General features: G+C 49.2%; 1 protein-coding gene across 13 annotated transcripts in view; it reads left to right on the top strand.

Moving 5' to 3' along the window:
* Bin1 (bridging integrator 1) overlaps positions 1 to 14,427 on the top strand; it is a 57,420-nt gene extending 42,993 nt beyond the window's left edge. For 3 of the 13 annotated variants that reach the window (XM_021662748.2, XM_021662747.2, XM_060377504.1), the window contains 10 exons: positions 762 to 844; positions 3,469 to 3,616; positions 4,824 to 4,952; positions 7,833 to 7,940; positions 8,323 to 8,346; positions 9,580 to 9,687; positions 10,552 to 10,623; positions 10,859 to 10,969; positions 11,135 to 11,236; positions 13,816 to 14,427. In XM_021662748.2, the coding sequence (XP_021518423.1) occupies positions 762 to 844; positions 3,469 to 3,616; positions 4,824 to 4,952; positions 7,833 to 7,940; positions 8,323 to 8,346; positions 9,580 to 9,687; positions 10,552 to 10,623; positions 10,859 to 10,969; positions 11,135 to 11,236; positions 13,816 to 13,923 (993 nt within the window). In that variant the 3' untranslated portion in view covers positions 13,924 to 14,427. The remainder of the gene's footprint in view (positions 1 to 761; positions 845 to 3,468; positions 3,617 to 4,823; positions 4,953 to 7,832; positions 7,941 to 8,322; positions 8,347 to 9,579; positions 9,688 to 10,551; positions 10,624 to 10,858; positions 10,970 to 11,134; positions 11,237 to 13,815) is intronic. The other 10 variants (XM_021662756.2, XM_021662753.2, XM_060377507.1 and 7 more) reach the window with 5 other exon arrangements.
* Positions 14,428 to 26,803: the final 12,376 nt, after the last annotated feature.

Here is a 26,803-nt window from a genome sequence, read left to right as displayed (position 1 = left end):
ATTGAAGAAAAATAAAAATCAAACAGGTATTTTAGGGAAGGAAACCTTCATGAGTAGTTAGTGCAAGGCACAAAAGGCGGAGTTATGTCTAAGGGGGAGAAAAAGTCATCTCTGCACTTCCTAGTGGCTCATCATTCTCAGCGATGAGACCCAGAGCCTGTGTGCACGGAACCTCGTTTTCTCTTACTCTGTGTTTTTGGAGGAATTTCTGGTAGTTGTGGGAAGGCTCGGAAGCTTCCTGGCAAAGTGACCTTAATCATGGGGATTAACATGAAAGCTGCAATCTGCGAACACGAGGTTTCAGAAATAAAATGTTGAAGTGCTTTATTATGCTTGAAATCCAGCAAGCAGGAAGACTAAGGGGAGAAAGAGAGTTGCAAGTCTGAGGCCTGGGCAGCTTACCCTCCAACTAAAATAGACAGAAAGCTGGGGGTGTGGTCCAGCAGTGGACAGCCATGGATTCAGCCCGAGGCTTCGCATGTGCTGCACAAGCGCTCCGAGGGCCCCTCCAACAATATTAAGATATTCCCTTAAACAGCAATAGAGAAAAGATGGCTCCCAGAAACAGTAGCTGTTGGCGGTACAGCCCATGTCCCCTGGTTTCCATGGCACTGGCTTTGTGGGGCTCCTTGTGCCGGTATCCTCTTTCATTGATGGGGTCAGGGGAGCTTGCTCCTGTTGGAGGTAGGGTAAGGAGTGAGGAGGCACGCCTGCAGAAGGGGTCCTTGTCCAAGCCTGCTTCTGTTCACTTCCTCCCGCAGCTCAATCAGAACCTCAATGATGTCCTGGTCAGCCTAGAGAAGCAACACGGGAGCAACACCTTCACGGTCAAGGCCCAACCCAGGTAGGTTAAAGTGGGGAGGAAGAGGCCAATGGGGCCCTGCGACTTGATGGTCAGCACCTGAAACCCTTCCTTGTCCTGTGGGCTCCGCGGGTTTGGCCCTGGGCCTCTGGGAACCTTCCAGGCTCTGCCTCCTGCCATCAGGGAAGCAGCCCTGCAGGGAAAGGAGTGTAGCTAGGGAGCCTGCAGCTCCGAGCCTTTGTGGAGTAGAGGGCAGGGTGGAGACGGAGCTCCTTGTTGACACAGGGCTGTGGTTCCTGGCTTCCGTGCAGGCCTTCCTGCCTCCTGCTCAAGGTAAGGTCCAAGGATAGTGGCAGTGCCCCGGCGCTTTGTCCTTGGGTGCCTTTCCTGGGCAGCTGCCAGGAGATCCTGTCTCCCGAGGAAGACCAAGAGGGGGAGGAGCAGAAACAACCTACAGTCTGGGATTGTGCCCTTTCTTGGTGTGTGTGTGTGTGTGTGTGTGTGTGTGTGTGTGAAGAGTGGGGGTGTGGGGCGTTGACCACATACATTCGTATAAGTTTGAGTGGGTGCACGCTCTGCTCGCGTGTAGACAGCGCCGTTAACATCATTCCATTGTTCTGCAAAATCTCTATTTGGGTAACTGGTCTGCTGCGGAACTTTGGAGGGTTTCAGTGATAGCCTCATTCCTTTTTCTCCTCTGCAAATAAAGCATGCAATTGACAGAGAGGAGCCTACAGGTGTTCTGGGGACCATGGGGGAGGGGAGGGGAGGGGAAAATGAGGACAGATAGGAGTCTGTGGTCACTTTAGAAAGACCTTGCCCACTTGGAAAGATTGTGGGGCCCAGACTGGATGAGCAGGCTCTTGGCCATTCTCTCCACTAAGGTGCCCATTGGTGCCTTACCCTGGCCTCCTGTAGCCTTCCTGGATCTGTCAGCAACTGCACTTGGCCAGCAGGGATACAGGGCAGACAGGGGAATGGGGTGCAGATTAAGGGCAGAGGACAAGTCCTGGGAGGGCAGGGGAGGAGAGAGAGAGGTGAAGAAAGTGGGCATCAAGGGCAGGTTGAGGAGAGGAGGAAAGTCCTGGGGGAGGGGCAGAAGGAGGAAGGCTGAAGACAGGCTGAGGGCAGGGCAGGCTGAGGGCAGAGTGGGGAGGTCCATAACAGGCTGGGTGTAAAGGTAAGGCTGAAGGACAGGTAGAGGACAGGCCATTTCTTAGAGGCCCCTGAGCAGACAGGAAGGAGAAGGTGGCGGAGGAAGGCCTATTTCCCCGGGCTCCTCCTCCAAATGAAGCATCCACACCCCCACCATCCCCACAGAAAGAAAACTAAACTGTTCTCACGGCTGCGCAGAAAGAAGAACAGGTACCGCTGGGAGTGCAGTGCCATGGGCCTTCAGGCCCCGCCCTGACTGCGCATGCGCCTTGTGTCCTGTGCCCTGATGAAGGGTCCACTAACCCCTAACCTGCCCGTGTGTCCTGCTGCTTGGGGACATGTGTAAGAAGGGGATGGAGGACCTGGGATACCAGGGAGGTAGGAGGTATAGGGCAGGTGGTTTATGGTTAGTGTAGCCCTGTTCTGTATACACCCGAAAGTCTGACCGCAGCACACGGGTGGAAGAGGAACAGAGCGGGAACGAGGAGCCGCATCGCCTGTATTTTACATTGCTTTGTACTCTTTAAGGAGGCAAGTGCACCCCCATAAAACATGACCGCCCCAGGCCAGGCACCTGGGGTCCCAGTTGTAGTGTCCTAGAATGTAGTAGATCTTCACATGCCGCCACTGTAGCTGGTTGCTTCCTGTGGCTCGTGAGCAGATGAGCTGCATCCACTGTGCGGCTGGTCGCTGCGCTGGTGTTACTAATTTATTTAAATTAAGTAGACCCTTGGTGACTGGTGGCTACCATCTTTTGCAAGCACGGATGATCCCTTGCCCCTGTATGCCCGGTGGCTGGCTACAGGGCGCATCCCTGACCCTGCGTGTCACCAAGTCCTGCTGCTCAGGACTTCGCACTCGCTCAGCTGTCAACTTGCGGTGAACCCACCAGTCTTTATTCCAGCCAGCTCTGCCTGGCCATGTTTCTGCAGGGTGCGGGCTAAGTTGCGGAACCCTGGGAAGGAAAGCTTAGAGGTAGTGAGGGCTCCCGAAAGTCTGTGCGGTTGGGAAGAGGCGGCGGGAGGCGGCACAGGCGTCTGTGGATCAGGTTGGGGAGCAGGCTGGGTGAACAGGCTGCTGTCTGATGAGAGAGAGACTCACTTTGCCTCTAGGGTGTTTGGCTTTGCTTGTGCTGTGAACATTGGGCATTGCGGCACAGGCGGGGAGGAGACTGGTCCTCGCTCGGATACCCCTGCCTCCAAGACAAGCCCCTTACGAGCCACACGGGAGCATGGCCTGTCCTTTTATTTCCACTGTATACATGCGCAGGGTTCCATAAAGGGATTCACATCCACACTTAGGTTTCACATATGGGGCCATGGGGCACACAGCTTCCCGTGTGGACCCATGGAGCTCAAACATATATACACAGCTCTACATGTGGATCCATGGAGCTCATGCATACACACATGTAATTCCCCGTCTGCACCCACCAGGTGCTCACAGGTTACTCCGGGTCCTCTAGCTCTTTGTCCTACTGACGTCACTCCCCCTTTGTCCTTCTTCTACAGTGACAGCGCCCCCGAAAAAGGGAACAAGAGCCCTTCACCTCCTCCAGATGGCTCCCCCGCTGCTACCCCTGAGATCAGAGTGAACCATGAGCCAGAGCCGGCCAGCGGGGCCTCACCCGGGGCCGCCATCCCCAAGTCCCCGTCTCAGGTAGGCACGTTGTTTGTCTCTAGGTGCATTTCTCTTCTTCTCTTCCTCTTACTTTGCTTTTATCTTCTTCCCTTTCCCCATCATCCCTGCCTGGGCCGGAACAGGTTTTGAGCCTAAGGCTCTGCTCCATGGAGGACGGGATCCGACCTGAGTCTGCATGGCCTACACAGAACCTCAGCTTTCTCAGGGGCCCTGGTCTGTTTCCCAACCGTGGAAGTACAGAACCTCCCTTTCCTGTCTCCCTGTTTCCCTGACTCTTCACCTTTTTTTCCTCCCTAGATAGCTGCTCTGGGTTTTCGGCCCCTGCGTATCCAGTTTCTCTCGAGATCCGGGAGGTCTTGCCCTTTCTCTGGCAGGGTCTGAGGAAAGAGTCCTCTCAGATGGCCTCACAAGGCCATCAAAGGAAAAGAAAGAGAATGGGCTCAATGAAGAAAGGTGGGGGTCGGAGGGACCATGGCCTCAGTCATCTTTATCCTGTCTCATTCTGGCAAGCCCTCTGGGCTTCTGCAGAGGTCCCTAAACTGGCAGCTGGGTGGGGTTGAAAGGAATGAGCCCTCTCACTTCCCTTCGTGGGGAAATGGACAGTGATGCCAAGAGATAGTAAGAACCTGCACCTGGACAATGTACTGCCCATTGGTCAGGTTGGCTCCCAGGCCAGTGCTGGCCACACTTCCATTCATGGGTCTTTTTCTCTGTCCCTGGGAAGTGGCTAGAAAGCAAGATGAGGGTCTCCTTCACCTGGTCTGCATACATGAGGTCCTTGCGGGGACCTAGTTCAGGCTGGCTTGCCTAAGGACAGCCTGAGCTGGGGTTCCTTTTGGGTAGTCACAGCCTAGGCGGGTGGAGGGAAGGTCTGTGGGAGGGCAGGAGAGGCACTATTTAACTCCAAGTTCCTGCCTAGGTAGGCGGGGTAGATCTTCCCCCAGTCGGCTACGGGAGCACATCAGGGCTACCCCTTGACTTCTGTCTCCTCCCTCTTTCTGCTTTCTTTTTGCTCAGTGATTTTGGACCTCCTGTCTTGGCCTGTTCTCTTGGGGTGTCCTATCTTGGTGTCTGTTTAGGGGAGCAGTGACTCATTTGTTCTCCCCAGTGGCCTGGGTGGGGCTGTGGCCTGGGAGTGACTGACTAAGTTAACCATGGCTTTGTCTCTGTCTCCCTGTGCCGTGCTCTGCCATGCCTCCCACGCTCCCCCCTTGCTGGCCCACAGCTCCGGAAAGGCCCACCCGTCCCTCCGCCTCCCAAACACACCCCATCCAAGGAGATCAAGCGGGAGCAGATTCTCAGCCTTTTTGATGACGCATTTGTCCCCGAGATCAGCGTGACCACCCCCTCCCAGGTCAGCCGTGTCCACCGCGGCCCAGTCTTCTCCCCTCATCTCACTCTTTCTCTTGGAGCATGCGTGGCCTTCCATCCTTCACCCCGAAACTCTGAGCTTCTTCTCAAGAGCCAAGAATTTGGCTGGAGAGATGGGCTTGGGACCTTCATCTTTGACCCATCCATTTTCGTTCTTCCATCATTCTTCTGTTATCATCCATCCCATCCATCAGAGCATGCACCATGTCTGGATAAGGGGACGTGACAGGTCTTCCCTGTTTCTCAGCGGTATGGTCAGCTTCGCAGACATCTCACAGTGATAACGGGGACATGGAGTGGTTGGGCAGTCGTGGGATGTTTCCTTGTGCAGGTGACATTTGGAGTCACAGAGTCACTGCTTTAGCTAGAGACAGCAGAAGTAGGCCAGAAGGATTAAGAGACAGGCTCAACTAAGTGATGCAGGTGGCTTACAAAGGCAAGAACCAGGCAGAGCCCTGTTGGATACTATAATGACCAAGATGCAGAAAGCCACCTGTCAGGGCTGCTGTTTTGTGTCAGGAAATGCCCACCCTCGGATGGAGGTGCCTTTTTTGGTGAAAAAAAACAAAACAAAAACAAAAACAAAACAAAACAAAACATCGTAAGACTGGAGGATGCTGACACAGAGTCAGACCAGCCTGGGGTGGTCAGTTCCTTGCTTCAAGCTGGCCTTAAGCCTCCCAGCCTTCCCTTTTGTGGAGGGGTTTCTAGAAAGCTTCCCAGGTGTCTCTAGCCTCTGCCTTCCGTATAACGTACCACCCTGATACCTGGAGGAGGGGGACAGGGTCTGAGGGCGGAGTGCGAAGAGACAACTTGGAATGGAGAATGGAATGGAGAATGGGACCTAGAGAGGGTGTGCCCTTGGCTCCCGTGGAAGGGCAGCACGGTGGCACCGAAGCCCCTCTCTGCAGGAAGGTGTTGCCGAGGCAGGTGGGTTGGGCAGTGTGGGAATGGGGCTGAGAATCTTCAGGCTAGTTTGTTGCTGGGACCCTTCCCTTCCTGAGGGACCTGCCCGCACCTTGAGGTTCCCCGGGCAACTGACCAGCACGTGTTTAGATGAGAGAGAAGGGCTAGCCCAGGAGATAGCAGATGCCGGGCGGAGATGGTATAGCTACTTACTGTGACATCTCGTTTGCTTTTCAAATGCCCCCCGTGAGGGCACATACCCCCCTTTCCTGGTGAGGGACCCAGTCTACAGCTTACTGCATGGCATGTGTCGGAGGGAGCCCGTCATGCTGCATGTATGTCTGTCCTCCGTCCCCCATGTCATTGCATGCCTTGCCTGCTGCTGCTATGTCCGTCTTCAGGGACCCGGGGCTACCAGGCTGTCATGGGGTGGAACAGCATTTTGGGTGGTATTGCATGGGTCAGGGTGGGGGTGGGGGCTCACATCATCCACGGTGCCTGGTGCCAGCAGGTGTAATGTGGTGAGCAGCCTGCCCCCATTCGTTCTGTTGGTCTTGCGTGGGAAGGAGTCATTTGCCACAGGCAGGACTGAGAGATGAGTGAAGCCACTGAGTGCAGGCCTCCCCGTATAGCATTTCGGGAATATTGCTATCTGGGCTTGTTGTCTGACAAGTGTGGAAGGGGCAAGGATGGTGGCTGTAGGACAGGGTTTCGGCCTCAGACGGGTGGGAGGCACCTCACAGTCCTGAGGCTGTGACATCCCCGGCCCCACTTTCAGACAAGGCTGGACTGGGAGAAAAGAAGGGAAACTCCTAAGGGTCAGTCTGAGTCCGCTCATTCTGGGAGTGGCTGCCCTTGGCTTGGCCCAATTGGAAGGGATCACATGTTCTCCTGCTGCGGGTCGTCCGGCCCTTATGTCCCCAGGACTGTAGAGGCTCCTCTGAAGAGTCACAGGCCACATCACAAAGTTTCCAGCCTTTCTTGGGATGGACACAGGCCCGGGGCACCTTCTCTCAGAGTTGGGCTCCCGCGGAAAGCAATCGGAAGTAAGAAGTTGCTGACCCCAGCTTGTAGGGTCACAGTCCTCCTGCCATCCCCTAAGGGCTGGGGTTGGGGCACCCTGAGCCATGTCCGTGCTTAGGCTGGGGTGGAGTTTTCCGAGGCTCTGAGGAGAAAGCCCGTAAGCCAAACAAGACTGCAGCTTCGCTGAGTCAGCTTGTCCTCTCCCGGGCACTAGCCGTACCCTCCCAGCCTCTTACCCTGCTTAGCTGCTACTGAGTTGTTTGAGGGGTCTCCCTTGCAGGGCAGGGGAGAGACACCTTCCACGATGTGCCAGCCTGGGGTACATCGGAGCTTTTTATATTGTTGGTGGAGGATTAGCTTCATGTATCTTGCTTGGCTGCAGCTGGGTTCCCTCAAAGGGAATCTGGAGGTAGCGGGGCCTGTCGTCTGTAGCTAACGCAGGTATTCCAGGGCATCCATGGGATGCCATGCTGAAGACGCCCTCGGCACACGTATGCTGCCAAGTCTTTCCACATCCCTGGAGCTGAGTGGCAGTCCCAGAGGGTGACTCGGTGGGTGTCAGTGTGAGGCCCTTGAGACTGAGGTGGGCATGTCCAGCCCGGGCCACAGCCTCGTGCTGCTTTTAATACACAGGGGTAAGATCAGATGAGCTTGTTGAGGGCAAAGGGCAGAGGAGATGGGTGTAATCCCATCCTGGCTGCTGGAAAAAAAAAAGCCCGGCCAGTTGTTGGATGTCCTAGTTGGGATCAGGTATCTTAACATAGGTGGGAGAGCCTATCTATACTACTTTGTGTAGCTGTGGACAGTACTTAATCGTGTGTGTGTGTGTGTGTGTGAGTGTGTGTGTGTGTGAACTTGTTTTCCTCTGTGTGCACAAGGCATAGGCCCTACCTGTTACTAACTGCTTCCTTCCTTTGCTGCTGCCGCCACCAAGTTTGAGGCCCCTGGGCCTCTCTCAGAGCAGGCCAGTCTACTAGACCTGGACTTCGACCCCCTTCCGCCCGTGGCCAGCCCCGTGAAGGCACCCACACCCTCTGGTCAGGTTGGTTGTGCCCACCAATGCGTGGCCCGTCTGCCTCAGGACCAGGCCTTGTGCTTGTATGAGCCGCATAGGCTCAAGTCTTTGGGGATGAGGCCTTTTGCCCCGTGTCCTGTCCCTCAGCCCTCTTCACCTCCTTTGGATGTGGGGCAGGTGTGGGCTAGCTGGGGAACTCTCACTCAGGACACATCTCGCAGCCTGTGGTCATTCCAGCATCCTGCCCCTGCATTAGCCACCCTGAGCTGGGGTCTGAAGCCCTCAGGGCCTAGCTTGGAGCCTCCTGGGTTGGGGTGTTGGATTGTGAATGGGGCACCTGGGTGAGCTTGCTACCCTGTCTCTAACCTGTGAACTAACTCTGTCCTTTTCCTGTTACTGCTGCACTCAGCCAATCCCATGGGACCTCTGGGAGGTAAGCCACACACTTCCTCTGCACCAGAGCCCTCTCCGCTAGGGGCTGCTTCTCTGTACGCAGGCCCAATCTACCCAGTCTGCGTATGGCACACTCCCTTATCCATGCTCATCTGCACGGGGGGGCCTGTGAGACACGGCCCCTTATCAGGACCGTAAGAATGGGCCCCTTGTTAGCTCAAGACCGGGTGCTCCATTGGTTAGGTTTCAGGTCTTGCTGGTGCTTACCTTGACAAGCAGCCAGACGGTCATCTAGACTAGTCAAACAGTCCTGACGACAGGGACAGGGAGGTATTGGAGGGCTGTTTTTCTGGGGACTCTGCCCCTGGGATCCCTAGACATGGAGATTCGGAGAGACACAGAGACTCACACTTGGAATGCGCCCAGCAATTGGTGATAATAAAACCTGGGTCCCAGGACACAATCCAGGAAGGTGGAGGGGTGTCAGTGTGGCAAACAGGCGCTGCTGCGCAGCACAGTAGCCAGGACTCTGGAGCCTCAAAGTTTTTATAAAGGCGCTTCATTCTCTAGAGTGCTAGCTGAGTTTGATTCTCAGTACTCAGGTAAAAATCCCAGGCATTGGGCTGGAGAGGTCGCTCAATGGTTAAGAGCACTTCCTGCTCTTTCAGAGGACTGGGTTCCTCGCTACAGACATCAGATGGTGTGCGACCGCCTGTAATTTCAGTTCCAAGGGGTCTGAGGCCTTCTAGGCTCTGCCCGCCTCTGCACACATGTGGCAATACACACTTAGATAGGCACACCTACACATACATGAGGAGGGAAAAATAGCAAATCTTATAAAAAAGGTACCAGGTGTGGTGCTACCCTCTTGTAATCTCAGTCCTGGAAGGCAGAGCTGGGGTGTGGGGGAGGGGAGGGTCTCTGGATCTTGCTGGCCAACCAGCCTAGCCGAAACCTACCCAGTCTGTACACCAGGTTCAGGAGAGACCCTGTCTCAAAAAAGCGAAGTAGGCAGTGACTGAAGAAGACACTCTAGATGGGTGGGCCAGCAGCTCTGGCCTCCACACACAATATCTCACATGTAGTGGCAGGCAGGACTGGAAGAATGGGAGGCGGTTGACCCTACACAGCTCTGATCAGGCCGATACCCCAGGTACATCCCTTGTTGATGCGGGCACTCAAGACCACCCTCTCTCTGTCTCCCGCCCTTGTCCAATATGCCTTTCCCACCTGGCCTTCTTACCCCTCCCCCATCTTGGTGGCTTGTCACTAGCCCACAGAGAGTCAAGCTGGCATCCTGCCTTCCGGGGAGCCCACTTCTGCTGAGGGCACCTTTGCTGTGGCTTGGCCCAGCCAGACGGCTGAGCCAGGGCCTGCCCAAGTAAGTGCCTCCCTGTTCCCTTCTGGCTTCTTCCCATCTCTGGGGTCTAGCGAGGACAGAGAGCCAGAGGAAATGCGCAGTACGGAAAAGGCCTGGCAGTCCCCGGGTGGCGTCGCTAGGGGGAGCCAAGGGTGGATTCTCATGGCTCAAGTTACATCTACCCTCCCCTACCTCTCTTACCGCAGAGAACTCCCCCAACCCAAAGAGTGGGGGGGAGGGGCATTTTCAAGCACCCAACAGGTTATTTAGGCATTTCCTAGAATCTTCTTGGCCTATCTTCATTTTAACCGTGTTGAACAGATAGTTCTCTTCGTGGCTGCCTTTGAGGAGGTGGAGGGCAGGAGGGTTGAGGAACTAGGGTCCAGCGCTCAGCAATGGCCGAGTCTGAGCATTGACAGAGGTTAGCCCGTGGTGGAGCCTTTGCTGTGGTCTACTGTAGAGTGCTGGCACTGACGCCGTATCTGTGCATACATGGTGGGTCCAGGCCATCCATCAGGCTCCAGTGAGGGGCCAGCGTGGCTGGCAGAGTGGCAGGACAGAGTGGGGTATTTAGAGGCAGAGGTAAGGCAGAGGTGGGGGCAGCATTCATGGTAGTGTGCCCCTCACGAAGGTGCAGACCATTCTCTCTACACACTCTGACTCGCTCGCCGCTGCGTTGTCAGCCAGCGTTTTCTCTCTAGCTGCCTCCTGTGCAGGGATGGCCTGGCCTGCGGGGTGCTCCTGGATTGTGAGAGGCACGTTTCCAGGCCAGCCAGGCCAATACCTGTGGCCCTCCCACCTGCACGCTGCCCTCCTGCAGTGCGTCCTGGACATGGCTGGCACCCTGCTCTGAGTCTGACCCCTTGCTGGCATTTTATGTTGCAGCCAGCAGAGGCCTCCGAGGTGGTGGGTGGAGCCCAGGAGCCAGGGGAGACAGCGGCCAGTGAAGCAGCCTCCGTAAGATGGCAGGGACCATGCCCTGTTTTTTCTTCCCCCTGCTGTCTGTCTGTCCAGTGCTGTCTGTCTCTGCCTGCCTGCAGCCTCCCTGTGTTCCTCACCCATCCTGGCACTATCCTGGAAGAGCACAGGGCAGGGTAGTTTGGCACTGGACGTGAACACGTCTCCTTCCCTCCCGTGGCCCTGGCTTTCCCCGAGCTGCCATTGCTGCAGCTGACTCATCCCCTGTCTCCAGAGCTCTCTTCCGGCTGTGGTGGTGGAAACCTTCTCAGCAACGGTGAACGGTGCCGTGGAAGGCAGCGGTGGGACTGGGCGCTTGGACCTGCCCCCCGGCTTTATGTTCAAGGTGAGCTTAGGCTAGCTAACCCTGCAGCCTTTGTCCCAGGTGCCTTGGGAGCCAGGGTCACCCTTGTTGACTAAGACATTCAGCCCGGGAGACTGTGGCTCACTCAGAGTGTAGCCCTGAGTCATGGGGACACAGCCCCCTGACACGCTCTCCCAATTCTTGCAGGTGCAAGCCCAGCACGACTACACAGCCACTGACACTGATGAGCTGCAACTCAAAGCTGGCGACGTGGTACTGGTGATCCCTTTTCAGAACCCAGAGGAGCAGGTGAGTCTAGCAGGGTGTTGAGAATCCTTAGGCTGACGCAGTGGTGGATGTGGCCAGCAGGGGGCGACAGAGCCCCACAGGAGCAGGGCGTGTCTAGCTTGTCAGTCGCTTGTGGCTCCCTTCCCTTCATCCTATTTCTATTCCTCTCCCTGCCCCACTTCCGTCTTTCCCGCTCATTGATCCCCTCTGTCCCTGCCTCTCTTGTCTGTTGTATTTTCTTCCTTTCTTCCACGTGCCCTGCCAACTTTCTGCATCTAAGTTTCTTTCTTGTCTTTGCCATGGTCTTGGCCGCGAGGCTGCCTGCCTACAGTGACAGAGCACCAGGCTCACATTGGCCTTCTGGGCTGGCTCCACTCTGTATGGCTGACCTCTCACCCTAAGTAGGTGTGGGCTGAGCTGTAGGGAGTCCCACTGTAGTGTGTGTGTGTATGTGTGTAGTTTTTGTTTGTTAGGAGGTATCTACCTAATATTTTTGGGAGAGGGTCGGCCTGTCTCCACTTCTTCAGTGCTGGGGTTCAATATATGCCCCTACTTCTGGCTTTTTTATATCGGTTCTGGGGTGGAACTCAGACCCCCTGAACTTTGCTGAGGAAAGATCGGAATTCCAAAACCATTCTCAGCGGCACGGTAAGTTGCCGGCCAGCCCCAAATACGTGAGACCTTGTCAGAGTCTCTAATGTTTCAAATACATTTTAAAGGACCTGCTAACAGAGCCAGTTCTCTAGCCCCATCTCCTGACCACCTCAGTAGGTCTTTTTAGGGGGTAGGATTTTGAGAAGCGTAAACCCTGGCCTCCATCCAACAAGGAGGTTGTATATGGGTCCTGGAGGGGTTGAGTGAGGATATATACAAGGCCGGTAAAACCGCAGCAATCTATAACAGCGCAGATAATGATAGGATGGAATTGCAAAGACCCAGGCGGTTGCCAGGCAGGGTCCAGCTTTGGGACAGCCACCCTAACTCCAGCTGGGAGGGCCTGCAGAGAAAACCCTTGTGGGGGCTAGTGCTGAAGGAAAACAGCAAGTTGGAATTGGAGGGTGTGAAAGAATGGATTCGGGACCTGCTAGCAGCATGACCTGTGGCTCGAATGTGTTCCGGGATAGCTTTGGCTGCAACCGAACAGAAGATGGTAAACTTTTTTAAAACACCGTGAGACTCTGACTTGCGCTAAGACAGGGTCTCGTGTATCTGGGGCTGGCCTGGAACTTAGCACGCAGCTGAGAATGGTCTTGGAATTCTGACCTTCCTGCCTCTACCTCCAGGGTACGGGTTTATTTTTCTTTTTAATTTTTTTTTACTTTTTCAACTTGAACGGTTCTTCGGCATGTAGGCGATGAGCAGCTCCCCCAGTGTCTAAACGTTCAACACAGCTGCTGGAGGTTTTACTTTTATCACTTATTTGTGTGTGCGCTTGCCTGCATATGTGTGTGTGTTTGTGCCTGTGTGCGTGCGATCATGCTTGCGTGCCTGTGACAAAGCCCGTGGGTGGAGGTCAAGGAGCACCTTACACAAGTCCTTTCTCTCCCTCCACCATGTAGACCCAGGGCTGTAATGCAGGCTATTAGGCTAGACAGCAGATGGTGGAGCCGCCTCACATGGAACCACTTCCCTCTTGGTTTTTGTCTTTTTCCAATGCTGAGTGTTGTATTAAATCCAGGGCCACCCACATGCTCTACCGCCACATTGTATTTTTGATTTGGGGTCAGGATCTCGCTTAATTGTCCCCAGGTAACCTGGAACTCACTGTAGTTCGGTCTGGCCTTGAACTTGTGATCATCCTGTCCCATCCCCCACCTCCAGAATAGGTAGGCGTGCAGGCCTGTGTTAACAGGTCTGACTAGAAGCTCTTGACTGCTAGCACTTCCGGAACCGTCTGGCTGGTCATAGAAGTCTGAGGACTTGGGAGGACAGTTGGGGTCCTCTTGGAAGTTGTTAGGGTTTCAGAATCCCCGTTCCAGGGAGACACACAGGACTCAGAAGACCCTCCAGGTTTCTTAGAGTTGACAGAGCACTTGGCTGAAGGAAGTTTCAGCCTGTGGGGAGGAAGGGAGGTACAGAGAGGGGGAAAGTAGGGACAAGAAGAGAGGAGAGGAGATGGTCTGTTGGGACAAGGGAATGTGTCCGTGATCCCCTGACATCGGCCTGGACCATCAGACACCATGTCAGCTTATATTTATGGCTGAGGCAGGTGTTGTAAGTCCCCAGGACTGCCGGGAGGAACAGTGGTGTAGTTAACCCGTGACAGCTGTCATCCGTCACTGCCTATAGCCTGGCTTCACTTAGGACCCCATCCCAGAACAGGGAGAGGCTCGGCTCCTGTAAGGGCTGTGAGAGGAGACAGGGGCAGCTGGGTGTGGCCGGTCCTGGCCCTTTACTGTCTCGAGGGTCTGGGTTCTAGGAGGGATGCATCTGCGGATGGAGGTGGACCGGGACGGAGAGCGTGGTTCAGGCCTAGATCAGCGCAGCGCCCAGGCACAGAGGGTTCAGCGCAGCAGGCGGGCTGGCTCCTCCCAGGTCTGCAGGGGTCTTAGCGCACGGGGGGGTGTTGTGGGGTGTCACTCATGCTCTGTTGGTCTCAGGATGAAGGCTGGCTCATGGGTGTGAAGGAGAGCGATTGGAACGAGCACAAGGAGCTGGAGAAATGCCGGGGCGTCTTCCCGGAGAATTTCACAGAGCGGGTGCAGTGACGGCCGAGCCCCGCAGCCTCCGGTGTGCGAAGAACACCTTCCCCCGAAGATGTGTGCTTTTCTTTTCTTTGTTTTTCTTCCTCTCTTTTCCGTTTGTGTTTTGAAACTCTCGAAGAGTGTCGGGAAGTTGGGGAGCGGAGACCTAAGCCAAGGGGTGTACCCTCAAAGATGAGGTGGTTTTCCAAAGAGCCGTCCGACCCCTTTTCAAGTGGACTTCTCCAGTGTTCCCGAAGCTGCTGTGTCCCCCCTAGCTGAGTTCCCGGTGCCCGCATGTTCAGGGCGGGCCGGGGGCGCAGAGCCACCGCCGCTCTTGCCTGACGCTTGGCCGCGCCACCGGGCAGGGCTTGGGTCCTCTTCTGGCAGCTGCCGTGGGCGGGACCTTCACACCGGCCCAGCCTGGTCCCGCTCTGCAGACCATCCGTGTGCTGTTTGAAAAAAAAAGCCCTAGTGTTCAAAATGCAGCGAAACAAACAAACAAAAAGAAAGAAAAACCTGACAAAACCACCCGGGACAGTGCACGTGTCTTTCTTCGCCTCTGTTGTGTGAGTGGGACCCGGGCCTACTGAGACCTCTTCTATTGCTGGTGTCCCCGAGGTGCTGGGGGCGGAGGACTCTGCGTGGACGCCACCTCCCCTAGACTCACGGCACATGCTCCCCGGGGCTTTCCACTGGTGGTGGGTGAGAGGGCCAGTGATGGACGCTCTCTGCGCACTGACCTTATGTAGCACACGTCAGCGCTTTGGGGGGGTGGCGATCGATGCCCGGGCAGCATTCAGTGGATGTGAGCACCAAAGCTTAAGAAATCGAGGGAACCTGCAAGGGGTGGTGGCCTGTGATGCCGGCCTCAGACCCCACGGGGAGCCTGAGTCCAGCTGGGGAGGAGCCAGGGTAGAAGGTGGGCCAGCTCTGGGGTTGCTCCTCTCCGCCCTCTCCCCGTGGCCCCTCTGGACATGAGCAGCTGGAGAAGCGCAGGGCCCAGAAACAGCCTAGCCTCCAGTGAAGGCCAACTGGGCATCTCCAGGACTTGGGTTTAGAATGAAGTCCCTGTGCCTTGCCACGGGTGACTGGACTGCTTTGCCGTTAGCTCCAGCTTGAGCCTTCTTTAGGTGACAGGTAGAGCCGGGTACCTCAGAATAACACTGTTGGCAGGGGTGTCCAGCCTGTGAGCTCCTAACAGCCCAGGAGAGCTGCGAAGGTGGCTCAAGGCAAAATGATAGTGTGAGATTTCTTTTGTGAACTCCGGTAATTCAGTCCCTGGTTCTCAGGTCTGAACTTCATAGATGACATCTCTCTTGCCCTGACGTCAGGAGACTGGGCACTCCTGTAGAACACATTCTTTTCTAGTCACCCACACAGGAAGCTCTAGATTTACCCTCCTTCCTTTCCCCGTGTCTTTTCCCTTGGGGTCTTGGTTTTGGAGCCCAGACCTGAGTTCAGGATGCCAGCTGTATGGGGAAATATAGCCAGTGTCCTCAGTGTGGAAGATTTCCAGTCGTTTTCATTAGAAACTAATACAATCAGAAAGTATTTGCATTAGGTTTTACTATACTCCAAGATTCAATGACATGGCATTAGGGTTTCTTGTCGCCTAACCACCATACCCATTCTCCGCCCCGCCCCCCAAGATTTATTTATATAGCCCAGGCTGACTGTGACCCACCTGCCTCAGCTTCCTGGTCCTGGAATTATAAGCTTGTCCCACCATACGTGATGGTGGCGTGTACCTAGGAGCTGGGTATAGCTAGGTGCCTGTCATCAGGGGACTCCGAGCCAGGCAGTGTGTATTAGTTACTTGTCTCATTTCTGCAACAAACTACCTGGTAAAAAAAATCACTTAGAGAAGGTTTACTCTAGCTCACAGTTCCAGGGACTGCAGTCTGTCACGTGGGGAAGGCGTGGTGGTTGGTAGGGGCAGGACGTGTCTGGTCACTTACATCCAGAGTCAGGAAGGCCAGCAGGAGGGATGCTGGTGCTAAGCTTACATTCGTTGGGACTTCAGCTCGTGAAACGCAGACACTGAAGAGAGCAAGTCTGGTAATGGATTAGTTAAAAGTGGACCAGGCTTTAACTAAGACTTGCAGTGCTGAAACTGCAAGAGGGGAATATGGGAACTACTTCAAGATAGCACGGAAGCAAGAAATGGGACTGTTGAAGTGGGAACTTCTCGGCTTGTGGGGCTGGTGGGATGGCCCAGTGGTGTCAGAGGATCTGAGTTCAGTTCCTAGCACACGTAAAGGAGTTCAAACTGCCTATACGGCCAGCCTCTGTCTGCACTTACACACACACACACACACACACACACACACACACAGGAAAATTAGAATTAATTTTTTTAAAGTTTCTGTTCATCAAGGGGATTATCCCCAGAGTAAATAGTCTATAAAACCAGAGAAAGTCTCTAATAGCAAAACCTCAGGTAGGAGATTGATATCTAGAGTATGTGAAGAACTGTAGAAATTAAATACCAAACCCATGAAACCAAAAGTGAACAAACAAACAACAAACACAAAACAAGCAGCTGAGGGGAAAAAAGGGGGTGTATGTACTAATGACAGTTCCTAAAAGAACACAAATGGCCAATAAATACTTATAAAAAGTACTAAACATCCTTACCCATCATGAAAATACAAATGGAAAGTTCCTTAAGATTCCATCCCTGTGCCTGTGAATTGGATGGCTCAGTGGTTAGGGCACTTGCCACAAAGCCTGATTGATGACTTATGTTTGATCCTTAGGACACTCACGTGATAGAAGGAGAACCAGTCCCTGCTCACTGACCTCTGACCTCCGAGTACACACTGGGGCACGTGTTCCTCCGCCTTCATTTCATTTCCTCCTAGTCGGGGTGGTTGAGGTTGAGAAAGCAAATGCTAGTGAGGATGTGTGGGCAGAGCAGTGCGTGCGGCCATTATGGAGAGCAGCGGGGAGCTTTCTCAAAACAAACAAAGAAAAACCAGAATCATGCAACCCATGTGCCTCCTGGGTGTAACTGCACGCCCATGTCTAATGTTGGATTATTCACAGTGGTCAGGAAGTAGCAGCAGCCTGGATGTCCATCAACAGAAGAACAGATAATCAAACTATGCTATACATACCACAGTGAAATTTAATTCGACTGTAATATATATATATATATATATATATATATATATATATATATAGGGTGGATCTGCAAAGTCTATTAAGTGAGCTAACCCAGACTCGGGAAACAAGAAGAAAGCACACCAGGCTTTGAAAGGAGATGTAGGTGCGCTGTGAGCTGAGGTTGCCCGAAGCCTGCGTGGTGAGGAGATGTGACCATCCCCCCCTGCAGCATCAGGGCTTCTTGTTTCATAGTTTCTGACCGTGAGCAACCTGAGGCAAACCCCCCTGGGTTTTTTGGACAGCGTGAACAGTTGGTTAAGGGATGGAGCACAGGAGGCAGGTCTGTACAATACCCAGCAATAATAAATAATAAACAAACAAACAAACAAACAGATGAGGAGGCCCCTACCTCTGGGGTTTGGGCAGGTGTTAGACACTCCTACCGTCTGTTAGCTGTTGGGTGGCGTCGCTCAGCACCTCCTGTGCAGTAATCAGGATCTGGGTTCAGAAGACGAACAAGAAACGATCCGGGGTGGTGTACACCTCTATTCCCAGACCAGGAAAGTGAGGACAGGGGTTCATTCCTGGGGCTTGCTGGCTAGCCAGTTTAGTCCAGTTGGCAAACTCCAGGTAAAAACGGAAGATCCTGTCTTAGGAGAACTAGTTGGCTCGCTCCTCAGGGACAACTTTGAGGGTGAATTATGGCCTCCACGTGCACACGTGCACACTTGAATGCGCACCTGTGCACACACAAACACGTATGCAACACATACACGTAAGCAAAAGAAGTAAGTGTGCCGGATTGCTTGAGTTGTAGGTTAAGCATACCTGATGATCATTTTCCTGTAAACAAGCAAAGATGCTAAGGGATAGGATAATTCCATTCCTGAATAGCAGCCATTGGACCCTCTCAGTTTGCTTGCTCTCCAGAGTAAAAGAATTGCTAAACAGCTAGCACCAGTCATTGAGTCCTACGAGCACTGGCTCAGGAAGGTTTGGACCAGATCTTTCCTCGTCCAGAAGCTTTGAGGAACTCTAGCTTGCACCCCCTTGTGGTCTAGCTGAGGAACTGCTACAACTGGGACTTTGTGGTTAAGACTGATCAAACCTAAGTCGCTGAGGCTGTGACTGATTTGTGGAAGAGGAAAAACTGTGGTTAATCCAAAACAGCGCTTCTCAGCGGCTGAGGCTCTTGGAGTGAGTGGGTTCCCTGGGAGAAGACCTCCGGTGCCGCCTTCCCTGAGGTCACAACAGGAGGCCGGATAAAAGTCTGTCTTAGGTAGCCTTTCCTCTCCCGCTTCTTAGTAGTGAGCTGAGTGGGAAACAGGAAGGAAAAGAACAGAAGAGAGCAGACACTTCGTGGTCAGCGAAAGTGGAGCCATTGGCAGGTCCAGCTGTGAACACCAAGGCAGCTGTCTGCTGACAGCTGAGTAGAGCTAGTTGAATAAAACTACCAAAAAAAAAAATTAAGATATGAAAATAGATTGAATAAAGAGAATAAAAAGCCAAAATGAAACAAAACTGGTAATGACAGAAACATACAAGTCAAAGGCACAGAAAATAATTTTCAACAAAATTATAGAAGAAAATTTTTCTAATCTAAAGGAAGAGTTGCCTGTCAAGAAATCCAAGTAGCATACAGATAGATCATCAAATAAAGAGGATCAGAAAAGAAGCTCCCCATGTTACATTAGTCAAAAGAGTAAGTGTGGAGAACAAAAAAAGTACATTGAAATCAGCAAGAGAGAAGGATCAAGTCAAATACAAAGGAAGATCTAATTAACCTAGAACACAATGCTGGGCAATAGTTACTCCATCCTAAACCACGAAGCCTTCATAATTTCCTAACATTTAGATTTCCCACATTATACTTGCTTTTAAGGAAATCCTAGGTCCAATCCATCTCTCCAAGTCATTCCAAGATCTCTGCTCCTCAGCTCTGCATTCCCAGCTCTCTTCTCACCCTTTCTCCTCCCACTCATTTCCTGCCTTCTGGCTCCTCCCCTCTTTCCTGTCCTCTGGCTCCTCCCATTGCTCAACATTGTGGCTAGGTGCTTTATTTTGGCCTGTTTACACAAAGTTGAGACAGGATGCTTAGAATAAGTATCACAATGCAATATCCAGATTAAAACCAGAGAGTGGGGAGGAGATATCAGTATTTGAATCAACAAGGGTAAGGTGCATACATTTCAAAAGAACATTATACCAACATTTCCCCCTTTAAGTTCAATAAAAGGCTCCTTTTCTTTCAATACAATAATAATTATGAAATTATGAAAACTGTTAGGTAAAATCTACATGTGTAATGTCCAGTCAATGTGTATTTAGCAACTTAGGGGAAAGTATCTGATTATCCTATCTATCTTGACAAGTTTTAATTTCTATACCTAAATTAACTTTTATCCTTATTGGTATTATCTATATGAAAGGATTTCTTAACTTCTAAACAACTCAAGCTTAATTGTGACACTATAACTATTTGGTCTTCAACCCCATCAGAGACTTAAGAAGGAATACAATTAGTTATTAGAGTAAATAAGAAGTGCATGTTAGCAGCTTCCAAAAAAATAAAAATTTGACAGAGGCAGTTTGGTGCCTGAACAGTCACCCACAACTCTTTATAACGTTGTAGCATCATCTTCAGTCTTCTGGCTCAGAATATTTGACAGACATAATGTGAAGCAGGAACTATTTAGGACCTGCTTACCCTGTCTTGGCAGAGTTCAGCAGTTGGCTTGTTCTGCATTTAAGCTTGCCCATTTTTGGCAGAATTCTGTCTGTCATGATGTGAGGGTATTTTCTTTACCCAAGTGGCTTGTTTGCCACATTTGAAGCCATCTCCATCTGGAGGTTCTTTGATGCTCATCATCTTCTTTGAGGTAGGTAGGGTGCTGCAAGGAGATGACCTGTCTCATTCTCAAAGAATATTTAAAATAATAAAAACATTTTTAAATGCCATATTCTGTAGGTCTCTGAAGTTTTTGAAGACTACCTATCTTTATGTAATCGATCTGTCTACAAAATCATATCTATTAAACCTAGGATGCATACTCCTGTGATAAATTAGACTAGTGTCTAACATGACTATGAGTTCAATAAGTAGCAAATAACTTGCATTACCTAAAACCTTAACCCATTTTTAATATCTGTTTAAAAGTATTGGAATTTGTATCAATATCCTAAAGCTTATACCAATGTATCAAAAATACTTATTTTTGCATCCATGTGCAAAATCCTATACCATAATTAAAATTAACCTTATTTGGGAATAACAAATAAAACCCTAAGTTGAGTAGATTAAAAAATCTGCCTTTTTTCTTATTCCTATGATATCCCTGTATATTCCTATCTTTTTAAACCCTTTTCTCCTTAGCTAAGAAAGACAGAAAAAAGGAAAAGAGAGAAATTCCTGAATATAATATTTTTTTACTCTAAACACGACCATTAATAATTATATACATCTCCCAATGACAATAAAATTTCATAGCTATAGAAAACAACCAAAAACATACCCAGCCCCCTTTAAATTGGACATCGTTCTCATGGATTTCTTCTAGCTGACATTCTGGACATGCAGAAATCCTATTAGGGAGCCCAAAGAAAATTGGGGAAAATTGGTTAATTAAGCAAGCAATAACATTTGTGGTCCAGTCTTTGAATGTTGAGAAATTTCAGGCTTAATAAAAGTCCTCCTTGGAACAGTCTAAAATGCTGGACCAATTAAGATTAGTAGCTTTCTTCAAAGTTCTTTTGGGAGCAGGCTTTGATGAGAAACAGCAATTAAAGCAGTTGAGGCAGGAATAAGCAGAATGCTGGAACATGCAAGGTGCTGGAGCAGATGTGTCAATGTCTCAGCAAGCTGAAAGATGAATCCTGTCAGGTTTGATCCAGCATCCCTGGTGTCCAGTTCTTTTGTTCTGCAAACATATAACTTCTCAAAGCATTATACAGTTCTAAAATTATGAATGTATGAGATGTACAGGATGAAACTAAACTGTAAGCCAATTTTATCTATGCAATTAAAAGATTAACATAATATATTTTGAGGATATTATAGCCAAGGATTTATTGGCCAAGTATTGTTGAGGTTGGCTGGAGACATTTTTTTTTTAATCTCTCAGTTAGTTTTAGAGTTGTTTCAATGTAAAGGGTTCAGCAATATAAGTTACCATTATTATTGAACATACAATCATTATCATGTTGAAATCAAAACAAGGTTGGATAGATTAAAATATCTTTTTGGGCTCTAGTGTGCCTGTTGTATTAGGCCAAGCTGCTACCTATTTCCCTAGAGAAGCCTCCCATTAGAGAGACAAGCTGGTTGCCTTGAGCAATAGAAAATGCATGTTTTAAGTAAACTTTATATAAACTCCTTTTTAATTTAGAATATAAGCATACCATAGGTATCTTGTACCTGTTTTGAGGTTTAGTCCTAGATTTTTATATATGTTGTGGCTATTTGTCTTATCCCCATTTATATACAGAATGGGCAGTTATGCCTTTATAGCCAAACTTTATTTAAACTCCCTTTTACCTTTAGCATTTAAGCATACCCTTGGCATCTTGTACCTGGGGTTTACATTGATAGTGGCTATTTTTTTGGATTGCCCCCTTTTTATATGAGAAGGACAGTTTTGTTTTTTAAACATATGAATATAATTTTTGAATTTTTAGGACTAAACTAGGTTGGTATGTATGTTGCCATCTTTAAGCCTCTTGTGTCTTTTTTACATAGGCATGACTAACATTTTTCCCCTGTGAAAATGTCTCACGTTTAAAAGGATAAGGCAGTTTCCAGAGCAGTGTGACATTATCTCTCTTTACATAAACCTAAAATGATGTGAATCCAACCTTTAGAGCAATAAGGACATAACATCTATTATTAAGAAAAAAGAATTTACATGGTAACCTTAAGGAAAATTTTGACATTTTAAATCTTAGACTATCTCTGCAAATGGCTAAACAGCAAGAGTTAACATCCTGGCTTTTATTATGTAAATAAACTTGATCCAGAACTCAGAAACTTGCCTGTTTCTTTTTACTTTGTGTTGGGAAGAAAGGCAATGTGCCTTTACCAACTTGTTCAAATACATATATATATTCAAATCAGTATCATTGTAACTCAAAGCCTTTAAATGAAAATCAAGCAGAGAGACAAGAAAATTTTAAGTTTGGGGTCAGTTGTGCTAATTTACGCTGTAACAAACAAATCCCAGTTGGTTATTTTAGTTGATGTTTCAGTGAATTGGAGGACCCTTACCAGAAAGAGCTGACAAGTATCTTGCAACCAGATAGCTTTGAATTTTAGCTGTTATTAATCTAATTATTAGGAAGAGTGTTCCTTTTTCTTGTCTGTAACTTAGTATCCCAATCCTTAGCTTTCCCCCCATTTTCTCCTTGAACTTTCTTGGAGAAGGCATGGAGAAGAACCATCACCATTAAACATATTGCAACCAGATCCATGATTATGACAGCCAAAATGAAGCCAAAAGGGATTAAAACACCCTCTGCCATGGCAATTTTTTATTTTAGATGCAGTTTTAGAACAAACCCTGTCTAGAGGTTTGTCTGCCTCCAGTTCCTTTCCTTCCCACCATGGCTGTTGAGCTGAGCCAAGCTGAGCCAGCTACAGTAAAAAGGAGCCATGCGTGTTTACCCCTCAGTTAAACTGCAGCAGCAGCCAGTCTCAGGTCTGCCCACAGGAGGCTGTCTTTTGCTCCTGGGCAGGTTTAAGAGTCTCTCTTAAGGAAACAGTAATTGACCTGGGAGTTTTTAGGTTTTAAGTTTTATCATTGGGAGCTTATTCCCCCCCACCAAATTATGATAAAATATGACTTAAAGGGTGTGGGTACTTAGATTAGTTGGGTGACATTTGTTGTATTTAGGATTTACTATTAATATATCTTCTGGTAAAGCTGCTGTTAATCCTAAAGAGCTGTATAACCAAATCACCACACAGACACTGGGGTTTATTTAGTTAACCTAGAACACAATGCTGGGCAATAGTTACTCCCTCCTAAACCTCCAAGCCCTCATAGTTTCCTAACATTTAGATTTTACCCATTATACTTGTTTTTTGTGAGATCTTAGGTCTGGTTCATTCTCCACGTAGTTCCAAGATCTCCTCCTAGCTCAGCTCTCTTCCTCTCCTCACCCTTTTTCCTCCCATTCATTTCCTGCCTCTGGCTCCTCCCCTCTTTTCTGTCCTCTGGCTCCTCCCATTGCTCAACATTGTGGCTAGTTGCTTTATTTTGGCCTGTTTACACAAAGTTGAGGCAGGATGCTTAGAATAAGTATCACAATGCAATATCCGGATTGAAATCAGAGAGTGGGGGGAGAAGTCAGCATTTGAATGAACAAGGGTAAGGTTATACATTTCAAAAGAACATTATCCCAACAATTAATGGTTAATAATTCCACAATAAAGAGATCTTTGTCTAATAAATTGGATCAGAAAACAGGATCTATCATTGTGCTGCCTTCAAGAAACATAACTCTAAGCTGAGAGTCGCCATATAAGGTAAATGGATAGAAAAGGGAGAAATCTACCAAAAGGCTATCCAATCCTAAAGGTATGAATGTACTGAATACATTAACAAGCAGCTTCATAAAAGACACACTATTAGACTTAAAACCACACTAACACATGTAAACATGTCTTAAGCTTTGTTGTACACACTGGATTGAATTAATCATAATTATGAACCTTTTATTTCCCCCAAATTGTGCTGTGCTTAAATGTAGCTAAAATAAACTTCCTGTGTCAGACTCTAGAAGTTTGAACTGACACCAGCTACTGAGTATTGTTGAACTGGGTTTCCTTCTTGCCTCATATGGATTGTTATTCTGCCAGCCCTGGTGTTCACCGAGAGCCTCACAGAAATCAAGGAAGCAATATGATTCCCATTTTTTTCTTTCAATGTATCTCACCAAGAAGGTGAAAGACTTATTCAATGAAAATCTTAAGACACTGAAAAAAAAAAAAAAAAAAGAGGACAGCAGGCACTATAGAGACCCTCCATGCTCATGGATTGGCAAGATTAAGACTGTGAAAATGGCTATCCTACCAAAATCCATCTACAGATTCAACATCACCCTGCCAGTATTCCAACACAATTCTTCACAGACATGGAAAAAAGCAAGCCCTAAATTTCATATGGCTATAGATGAAACAAATTTCATATAGAAACACAAAAGATCCTGGATAGCCAGAACAACCCTGAACAACAACAAAAACTGCTGGAGGTGTGACCATTCCAGATTTCAAGTTTTACTACACAGTTATACTGATGAAAATAGCAGGACACTGGCATAAAAGCAGACTCGGTGATTAATGGAATAGAATTGCAAACCCACGCATGTCAATACATGGTGCCAGGCAAACTGCATTGCTTCATGCAAGAGAATGAAAATTGATCTTTATCTCTCACCCTGCATAGAACTCAACTTCAAATGAATCAAAGATATCAACATAACGTTTGACACCATAAAACTTGGTAGAGAAGAAATAAAGGAATAGCTGAACTCATTGGCATATGAAAATGTTTCCAAAACGGGATCCCTTTAGTGCTGGCATTAAGACTAACAATTAATAATGATACCTCATGAAACTAAAAGTTTCTGTGCAGCAAATGACACCATCACTTGAGAAAAGGATCAGCTCACAGGATGGAAAAAAAATCAGACAGAAGGTTGCTCTCTAGAATGTATAAAAAACTAAATAAATAACAAACATCATGAAAACAATGTAATTAAAAACAATGCATAGAACTAACAAACTAATTTAAAATGGTGCTTAGAACTAGATAGTCTTTCTGACATGAACTCAATGGCAGGCTCTTTGACCTTCCCACCCCCCAAGGGAGGAGCAGCCCTGCCTTATAAGCCACAGAGGAGGACTTTGCAGCCAGTCCTGAATATACATGATAAAACAGGGTCAGATGAAAGGGGAGGAGGTCCTTCCCTATCAATGGACTTGGAAAGGAGCGGGGAGAATATGAAAGAGGGAGGGTGGGATTGGGAGGGAATGAGGGAGCAGGATACAGCTGGGATACAGAGTTAACAAAATGTAACTAATAATAAAAATAAAAAATAAAGAAAAAAGAGAACTAGATAGTCTTCTCAAAAGACAAATAGAAATGGTTGAGAAACACTTTCTTAGCCATCAGCGGAATGCGTATTAAAATGCTTTGAAGTTTCATTTTACCCTAGTCATAATGGCTAAGACTGAAAAACAAATGACAAATGCTGGTGTGGGTGTGGGGAAAGGGAAATACTTATTAACCATTGGTGGGACTGTCATCGGGTGAAAGCGCTGTGGAAATTAGCGTAGAGGTTCCTCCAAACGGTAAAAACATCTATTACATGACCCAACTACATCCATCTTGGTCATATACACAAGGGCTCTATATCCTACTATGGAGCTACTTACTCATCCATGTTCACTGCTTCTGTACCCACAATATCCAGGAAACGGAAAGAGTCGAGATGCCCATCAACTGGTGAATGGTGAAACCTAATAAAGTATTATTGAAGCATGAGATTACAAAACCCACAGATCAGTGGATGGAACTGAAAACGATTATTCTGAGGGACAACACTCACATGTTTTCCTCATGTGTGGCTGTCAGCTTTGAGCCTGCAGATGTGTGCTTCATTTGGGATACCGGTAGAGGTCAGGGGATTACTAAAGGATCATCTCAGTGGAGCGACACTGTAATTATATTAGTCAAGGTTCAAGCACAGTAAATTGATTTATAATATTAGTGGTTGTATGAAGTATTTGTGTGTGTGTGTGTGTGTGTGTGTGTGTTCTGTGACCAAAGACCTAAAAAAAAAAAAAGGTGATTTAAAACGAAGAAGACCTATTGTATTTTGGCTTACACCTAGACAGAATCATTCCAGCATAACAGGGAAGACGTGCTGGTTAGTTACCGGCAGGAAGCTGAGCCTGGACTGGAAGTGGGCCGGGCTGGAAAGCCTCAAGTCCTGCTGCCAATGACCCTCCAGGGATCCTCCAGCTCCCCAAAGTTCTACAACCTTTCCAGACGGTGCCACCAGCTGGGAGCCAGGTGCTTAAACTCACAGGCCTGTGAGGGACGCTGCACACTCCAACCACAAAGAGCGGTGCACCGCTCGTCAACTCTCCATGGAGGCAGTGATAGGCTACAACACAGCTTCCGTAAGCTCATCTTACTTGGTGACGCGGCACCGTCCCAGACTGGGCTGTTCTTTGTGTTGTGCAGCAGTAGTGAGCCAACCCATCATGCGTTTCTCAGAACCCGTTTCCTCCAAATATGGCGTTGGCCGTATTTGCAGATGCGCGACGGTCCTCCGAACTTCCTCAGTTCTTTTGGAGCTGGAAGCCAGGGTCTAAGTGCTGAGCGGCTCCGGCAAGCTTTCCAGGTGCCTGGATCTGGTCGTCCAGAGAGGACGCAGTGTAAGAAGAGGGAAGGCCATGCTAAATAAGAGGGTGTTAAACAACACTGTGGAGAGATGCTGTTTTATGTCCCGCTCCTGTATTAAGCCCAGTCGTCTGGCCCAAAGCAGATTGGAGCAGATTGGAGTGACTTGTGCCAGGTACCAGGTTAGTAAGATTTAGTTTTGAGTTCATTTTTATGCTTTTCAAAAACACAAGAAATTCAAAACAAAAAAATAGAAACTGAAGTCAATGCAAGTTGATGACGTCTCTTAGGCTTCTCTTGGTGTGATGATACACCGTTACCAAAAGCAATTCGAGAAGGAAAAGGTTTATTTTATCTTGCACACCTCAGCCCATCGCTGAAGCAAGGCAGGG

Source organism: Meriones unguiculatus, chromosome 2 (genome assembly GCF_030254825.1).
Source record: "Meriones unguiculatus strain TT.TT164.6M chromosome 2, Bangor_MerUng_6.1, whole genome shotgun sequence".
In the NCBI taxonomy this organism is placed as follows: Eukaryota; Metazoa; Chordata; class Mammalia; order Rodentia; family Muridae; genus Meriones; species Meriones unguiculatus.
This window is presented reverse-complemented; position numbering and strand designations above follow the sequence as displayed.